Here is an 8611-nt window from a genome sequence, read left to right on the forward strand (position 1 = left end):
CGTGACACAAGTGAGAACTTTAACGCCCTCCACTGGTCAAACGAGCAGATCCATTTGGTTTCATTTGTTGTGGCAGTTGTGCACTCTCAGAGTTGAATTAACATTGATTTTACAATATAAATTGGTGTCCCAGAAATAGAAATAAGCTACCTTTAAATGGGGGTCCATAGCGTAGCCTAATGCATGTCAAACTGTGGGTCCATGACATTGAAATAGTTGAGAATCACTGCTAGAGCTGTAAAAATCTTCTCTTATGGGGGTCCCTGGCTTATCTTTTCACATGGGGGCTAGTAATTGTCAATTTGGGGGTCCTTGACATGAAACAGTTTGAGAACCAGCGGATTCGAATAAGTAGCGTTGCTTGCCAGATTTAGCTGGTGAAATAAGCAACCAAGTCCACGAAAACAAGCGACTACAGGCCACATGAAGTGACGCACGGTACATAGCAACCACCATAGCAACGGCACAACGGCCCGCTGAAACGCGAACGCTTTGAAGATAAAGAGCCAATCAAACAAGCTCACACTTTTGAAAAATAACAACTTAACAAGTACCAATCATTTACAAAATGTACAGAAAAACAAGTCTAACGTCGCTTACAATAAGGGGACATGGCAACCATAGATGGCAACCCGACCCGTTGTGACCGGAAGCGCCCGAAGTTTCCCGAACCTTCACCGCAGTGACGTCACCACGGCGCACGTCACTCTCATTTGTCCGCCAAGTTCAAAAACACACACGGTGCGGTAACCATAGCAACGGGCCTCTGCGACGTTTTGAAAGTATTACGTTTACGTTGATATTATTGCAACCAACATTAAATATTAACATTTATTAGCCTAATTAAATAAATGTTGTTCAAAATAATAACGTTTTGTCGTTTAACTTCCGGGTTTCAACTCAGAGATCAGTTGTCTTGTTTTAAATAGGCTTTGGGAATCAATGGGGACGACAGTTGAACGTGATTGTTTACGGCAGCAACTGCTAGCTAGCTAAGCTAACTCAACAGCTAAATATGACACGAATCACACGACCAGATGACTGTGATCAACTGAAAGGTCGATGGTGCTGTGTGGCCTCCAAGGCTAAATTACTAGTATTAAATGTAAACACACAACAACACATAACCATAAACCATAAATGTGCCGAATTCCTAACAACAACAACAAAAACTAGTATTTACCTGTATTGTTGTGACCAAAATGTGAATTTCACAGGTCTAGTAGCCTAGTGAACGAGCGTCGATTGATTCCTACGCTTGGAGGGCCCTCTGCTGGCGACAGTGGAGAGACGCGCCGTTGCATCATTCATCCCTTCAGTTCAAGTTGATGGTCGGAGGCCGGAGAACATCGTTGTTGTCGGGGTGGAAACAAAGTCCAAAACCGTTCGTTTTTATCATTTTAAAAATGATTTAAACTCGTGGAGGGGGGAAAAGTGTAGATCTGCTGTTTTCACTACTTTTGTGAGACAGTCTTGTGTGATGAAGCAGGGAAAAAGCAGGGGGGAAAATCTAATCCAAATTTGAAGCTTGGAGATATGAGGTTTCTACCCGACAGTGACATTATGTAGTTGATGTCGTTGACACTTGACAGTGATGGTATGTTGTTGATCTGCTGCTGCTGCTGCTGCTGCGCGCGGCCGCCGCCGCCGCGCTCAACTGCGCGACTGCCCGTTCTGCGTCTGAGCGGAGTTTATGTATGCAGCGCAGAGCCAATCAGCGTGCGCGCGGCTGGCTCGCGCGTCACGCTCATTGGTCCGCTCCAAAAAGTCGCAAACTGTGATCTGAAACACTTTGAAAGTACGTTTAATATTACCTGTATGTTTAGATTTTATGATGATAGGGTCAAAATTCATAATGTATGTTAATGACTAAAACAGATTGGCCTTTTTACCCAGTGGTGGAACTAAGTATAGGCTACATTTATTCAAGTAGGCCTAGTAGGCTACTGTACTTAAGTACATGTTTTAGGTATTTGTAATTTACTTGAGTATTTCCAATTTCCAATACTTGTGTGTTACTTGACTACATCTCAGAGACAAATATTGTACTTTTTTTGCTCCACTTTCTTTTATTTTTATTTTTTAACTTTAGTAGTTACAAAGTACTAGTAGTACTTTGTAGATTTTGATTATTATTACAAAACATACACTAACCACTTAAGCCCTGTATGCATTTCGGCCATTTGAAAATAGCAGATCTACAAGTTCACAGTGCTTCGCGATGTGACGCATCGTGAGCTTGTAGATCTTCTATTTTCTATATATTTTCCAAACTATATGTGTTCCACACATGTCCACCAGGAGGCAGTGCAGGGAAACCCTTAACACCCCGCTTCCTCAGCTCCTCTGTGTTCCGGTCGGAACAACAACAACAACAACAACAACAACAACAACAACAACAACAGTTGACATGACTCCTGACAACAACATGGCATTTTATAACTTAAAGAAGATTATGGTGGTTTTCACCGCAAAGGTACGTATTTTCCTTCACACTGTCGTTTCGTAGACCGGCGGAGGTGATGCTGCTGCGTTGGTTTTGTAATTTGAACGGTCTTTATGAGGTTTAAATGCCTGTGATGTCTCGAGCTCAGCTGAGACACGTGTTGTGACACATTACACACCATATCAGTGTGTTGATGTGAACGGACGTTTAAACCAGTGTTTCTCAAACTTTTACATTTCAAGTTCTCCCCTTAACTCTAGTGTACAAGAGTCAGAGTTACAGACTTGTATGGGTCAATTTAGACCCTTCAAAGGAACCCACAGAGTCCCTGGAATCCACTTTGAGAAACACTGATATTTAAACAGTGGTGGGAAAAGTGCATTCAAATGTCTTACTCAAGTAAAAGTATCAATACTGTAGTGTAGAAGTTCGGACTTCAGAATATACTTGAGTAAAAGTACAAAAGTATTGGCATCAAAATATAGTTAAAGTACCAAAAGATAAAGTACTCATTGTGCATAATAGTGGTATGCCATGCTGTCTAATGATGTGGTTTAAATTCTCCTATCGGGTATTGATGTTGAATTATGTTGTGTATATAATATCCACACACACCCATACACACACAAAAATCATCAAAGATCCTCCTGTGGCATGCTAACTGCAAACGGACTCAAACATTTAATTTACATACTCAAAAATGTGTTCCAACTGGGTTCCAGTATTGGTATACATTAAATTATAACCATTAAACATTGAGGTCTTTTTACACACATTCTGGGTGTCTGTTGTCCACTTATGACACTTACGAGTTATCAATGTTGTACTTTATGGTACATAAGAGTAAAACTTATTTTGGTTTGGCTTCATTCAGACAATGCAGCAGCTTAGATAATAACAATAACAGAATAATGATTTAAAAAGATTTAAAGAAAAGAGTGCAAAAAAAAAGAGCAAAGAGAGAATAAAAATGCATCAAATGTACATGTGTATGACAGCAGTTATGAGCTCACTCCTATGCTTGCAAAATGTTGGAAAGGTGGAAACTACAGATGTAAACTCCAACACAGGGATGCTGACAGAACCCTCTCTAAAAACCCCTGGACAAAAATCCACTTGTCCTAGACAATTTGCCCTCCTGGCCCCCAAACTGTGGAATTGTAGATTGGCTATTTTCGGCAAAGAGCTTTGGTGTGTAGAGGGGAAAAAGAGCAGACTAAGTACAGAGTGAAAGGTCAAGTTAATTAAGTAATGACGGTTCAAGTGGTTAACTGTGGAACTCCCTGTCACACTTAGAACTACAGACTCACTCCATAGCTTCTGCCATGGACTGAAGACTCACCTCTTCAGACTCCAAACTAAACCCATAGCACTAATGTAACACTTCCCTTCCCTCCATGACCACACATGAAGTTAGATAGCATTTTTTAGGTTTTAGAAAAGTATTTTTACTGCTTAGGTGCGTGGTCTACCTATGTTTTTGTTTTTTTAGATTGATATTCCTATGCATTTGTTGTATTGCTGTTGATGTACTGACATATTATCTTGCTTGTTTTATTGATGTATTACCTGTTTATTGTAAATTGCTCTGGATTAAGAACGTCTGCTAAATGCCTACATTGTAAATTGTAATTGTACATTTTCAGATTAAATGTAAATCAGGAGCTCTGACCATGACATAAAGTGTTAGCTGCTGTTCAGCATTGCTAGTTGTTCACCAGGGCAGCAACAAGCATCGTTGTCACCCATCTAATGCTGCTCTCCTTCCTCCATACAGGATTTAATCCACTTGGCTTTATTTAAAACTCAGCGGAAGATTCCCACAGTGGTGCACAAACATTACCAGATCCATCGCATTCAACACTTCTACAGTACATGCGGAGAGTCAAATTCACACAGCAGAACTACCATGACAGACTCGCCCAAATCCTCACGACTTCCCCAGGCTGGATGTACTGTAAGTTAAATTAAAAGACACAAAGTCTACCCCTCTCCTTTCTCTACGTTTAATGTGAGTGGTTAAAGGAGTAGTTTACCCCAAAGATAACTTATTTTCTATCGATTACTCACCCCATGCAGACTTGAATTCATATATTTTGTTGTATTCCTAATCCAATCATTTGATGACCAGCAGTGGTTCCCTATGGAGACACAAAGAGCCTGCTTTGTTCCCTAATCCCTATGGAGATCAAATTATTGGCAAAGGAATGCGACAAAACCCCAAAAAATCCATGAATTCTCAAAAAGTCTCCATGCGGTGAGTAATACTAATTGATAGGAAAAAAATGTTGAGTTTGTTAAGGCCTATACAAATAAATTGGACTCCACTTTCAGTTTTCCCTCATTATAGTGTATGTTTTGTAATAGTAAACAAAATCTGCAAAGTAACTAGTAGCTAAAGTTGTCAAAGAATTGTAATGGAGAAGTACAATATTTGCCTCTGTGTAGTGTAATACTTTATTACATTTCTTTTAAATTGCCCACGTTGTCTAGTTGCACTGGTAGAAAATCCTCCCAGTGTGTTTTGTATTCAAGGAGCCATGCATAATTAACTGCGCTGAGATTGTCTATTTTTTGCTAGGAAGCTTCATTAACAGATACAATAAGGCTTTGAATCTGATAAAGGCGACATATACATCAATGTGATTGTTTAAGGGAGATGAGTGACAGGTTATATGACATTAGGTTATTCTGCATCGGTCCTCAATCTGACATGATTCTTTTTCAATAAATTATTTTCTATTTGACTAGTAATGGTGTGATTATCCAACATTTCCCGAATCCAATGTATCAATAGAACAGAGAAGTATTGTGATGTTTGAGGAATGCAACAAATAATGAATGATAATATCTATATAATAGCAACCCTCCAGTCAATCCTCCAGTTCTAGGCAACACAGAAGGGGAGGGACGTTTTTCTTATTTCCACATAACAACTCAAAGGTATATTAATGACAGTTCAATTTTTCGCGTCTGCGAAATGCCTAAATTGTAAATTGAAACACAGATTTTAAATCACATTTCACTCCACCAAATTATATCTGATTTGGAAAAATCTGATTCCATGAGGCTAATTATTTCCGTTCTGGATATAATAATGATAATCAGATTTGGGTTGACAGTGAACACAGGTTCAGTGAACCTGTCTGTGGTTAAACTAAAGGATGTAGCACAGTATTTTGAATTGTATTTGCAAGCAGTATTTTAAATAGTGTTTGTTTGTTTCAGTCTACTATGGAGATGCACACGATGGAGCTGCCACTCCTCGACCCCCGGCCGTCTGAGATCACTGCTGCTTCCCTGTTCCTCTCCCAGCTGCTGCTGGATGGCCTGTCATGGGTGAGTTGACTAGTAGGACCAATGGAGGGACAGGGATATTTTGGCTTATATATTAGTACAGATGGCTATCTGGATACTTTGTCTTTTGGTTCTAGTTGTTTTTGCTTCATGTGTTACAGACTCCTACAGAGCAGTTCTACACCACATAATGACCAGGCTCACCTACAGCCAATCATGCAGCACATCACCAAGAATGTAGGGGTCGTCAACGAGTGGAAAACAGAGCTCCAGGTAATTTGCTAAACACAGGGTTCCCACGGTCATGAAATTCCTGGAAATATTTTGAAATGAGAAGAAAAAAAATTCCAGTACTGGAAAAGTTTTGAAATTCATCAAGGGTCCTGGAAGGTCCTGGAAAAAATAGCTATGCATTGTCTTTGGTTTTTGATTTTGTTAATACCTCTGAAATGACAAATTAAACATGGGCCAAATTGTCAAATATTAGAGGCAGAAATTGTGAAAATAGCCGATCTACATGCTCACGCATGTAGATCGGCTATTTTCACAATAGAACAGTGTTATACAAAATTCCTAAACTCTTAATGCTCGTCAGGGTGCCGGGTCCCCAGTTAAAATATGATTATTTCGGGGGTCACGGCCTGAAAAGGTTGAGAACCACTGCCATACACTTCCTGTCTTTGGGCATTGCGCATAGGAGTAAGCGACCTGTTATTGAGCCGAATTATTGTTATATAGTCCTGGAAATTGGGTTAAATATTCTGGAAAAGTTTTGGAAATTCATCTGTAAAAATGTGTGGGAACCCTGTAAACAAAGGCATTTGGAAGTCGATTGACTAATTGTATACTTTATAAAACTGTTTGGTAACTGTACAACAGTACAGTAAATGAAAACACAGACAAAAAAACAACAACTCTGCCACTCTCTAGTGTTGCGCGACAAGCGAGACAAAAAAAAAACAACTAAAACAATGCAACGCCAACCGGAACCAACTACCGGAAGCACAGTTATTTTTTGACCCCTTTTCTTTTCTAAACTGGAACTCACGGACAGTTTTAGAACACTAGAACTGGGGTCTTCAAGAGGGGGTCCGGGTTAGTACAGGGGATCCTCCAAATCTTTGAGTGATAGAAAGTTTGTTTTCTCCTTTTTTATATTAACCACTTGAACCCTAGCGACCATATTCAAGAACTTTAGCCAAAAATAGCCGATCAACAAGCTCACAACGCCTCGCAGTGGTGTAGAGTGGAAAAAGAGCAGACTAAGTACAGAGTGAAAGGTCTAGTTCATTAAGTATTGACGGTTCAAGTGGTTAAATATCTGAAAACACATATTGACATGAATCTAAAATACACTGATGATCGTGCTGTCAAACAATGGAACTATATGGAATCTATGAACAGGTTGTGGGGGTCCTTGCTTCATCTCTCATTCCCCTTGGCCTGAAAATGTTGAAGACCCCTGCACTAGAATACTAGTGCAGGGGTAGAGGCTTTCCCCCACACAGGTGATAGAAGGTTAGTTGGGCATGGCTATGTGATGGGTATGGTATGAATACTAATGCTCATGTTCCCTCTCCTCTAGGTGGTCAAGAGAAAGTACTCCGGGAGCAAGCTGATGAACATCTCTCTCCTCCCCTGAACTGCAGTCTCCTCAAGGCTAGACTACTGCAACGCACTTGTCGTCGGGATCCCTAGCAAGAGCATCCAAAGGCATCCAGAACAGCATCCAGAACAGTGCTGCTAGGATCCTGATGTGGAAATATGACCACATCACACCTACTTCATTCCCTACACTGGCTCCCTGTCCCCTTCAGCATTACCCACCAATGCATCCACAGCAACGCCCCCTCCTATCTCAAAGACCTCCACCTGCACCCTTCGCTCTGGAAATACAAACTCACTAAAGGGCAAAAAGACTAACCTCTGGACAATGGGAGACCGGGCATTCTGCTCAGCTGCTCCTCTGCTGTGGAATGCCCTCCCTGACCACCTGAGAGCACCACAGTCAGTCGAGGCTTTTAAAAGGGGACTAAAGACGTTTCTTTTAACCAAGGCATTTGCCTAGAAAGACTTTTGAATGCTTTACATATTTTTAACTCTTTCTGAGTTGTGTAATAATAAATTATCACTTTGTGCTTTTAATGCCTTTCTGAGTTGTATTTACCGGTAATTAGGGGTGCACTGATCTGAAGTTACTAATTTATATAGGTTTCTTTTAGTCCTTTTAAATGTTTTTAGCTTTGTTTCTTTGACCTTTTGAATGTAGCACTTTGAGATTTGTCACAAATATAAATGTATTATGTATTATTATGTATAATATATTATTATTTATTATTATTGCAGTCTCCTGCTGTGAACAACCTGCCTGCTCCTCCACTACTGGACAACGTCCCAGTTGAATACTGATGTTTTTTCCTCCCCATCCATTACTTGCACTTTATACTGTGACACACCGACACTATCAACTAGCAGTGAAACTAGCAAAGGTCTCATGTAAATATATCTATGTAAATAAGGAATTCAATTGTGTGATTAACAGTATTTGTTTGTAGGTCTGACACTTTTCTCTAAATCCTCAGAGATTCTGCAGAGGAGGCGCCAAATCTTTGTGTTTTTGCTTTTCTTTCTTTTTTTTTCTTTCTTTTTTTACATTAACCACGTGAACCCTCCCATCCCTGTTCTTGGGGTAACATTATCCTAAAGTAGCAGATCTCAAAACTCACAACGTGTCAGATCGGCTATTTTTGGCAAAGAGGGGGAAAAGAGCAGACTAAGTCAGACGAGCCAAAGGTCAAGTTTACAACGTATTGAGGGTAATAGTATAGTGGGGGGGTCCCTGCTTCATCTCTCTCTCTCTCTCTCTCT

The 8611-nt window shown here is 40.2% G+C and overlaps 1 protein-coding gene across 1 annotated transcript; it reads left to right on the forward strand.

The window, feature by feature from the left end:
* The first annotated feature begins 2391 nt into the window (after positions 1–2391).
* On the forward strand, positions 2392–7586 carry LOC308304222 (GTP-binding protein 4-like). The gene is made up of 5 exons (XM_080748785.1): positions 2392–2476; positions 4224–4403; positions 5675–5785; positions 5905–6016; positions 7329–7586. Exons 1-4 carry the CDS (start codon positions 2411–2413, stop codon positions 5932–5934), a joined length of 387 nt encoding a protein of 128 aa, XP_080604911.1. The 5' UTR covers positions 2392–2410; the 3' UTR covers positions 5935–6016; positions 7329–7586.
* The last annotated feature ends 1025 nt before the right edge of the window (positions 7587–8611 follow it).

The sequence above is a fragment of the Nannobrachium achirus genome (assembly GCF_963921795.1).
Source record: "Nannobrachium achirus genome assembly, chromosome: 19".
Taxonomy (NCBI): Eukaryota; Metazoa; Chordata; class Actinopteri; order Myctophiformes; family Myctophidae; genus Nannobrachium; species Nannobrachium achirus.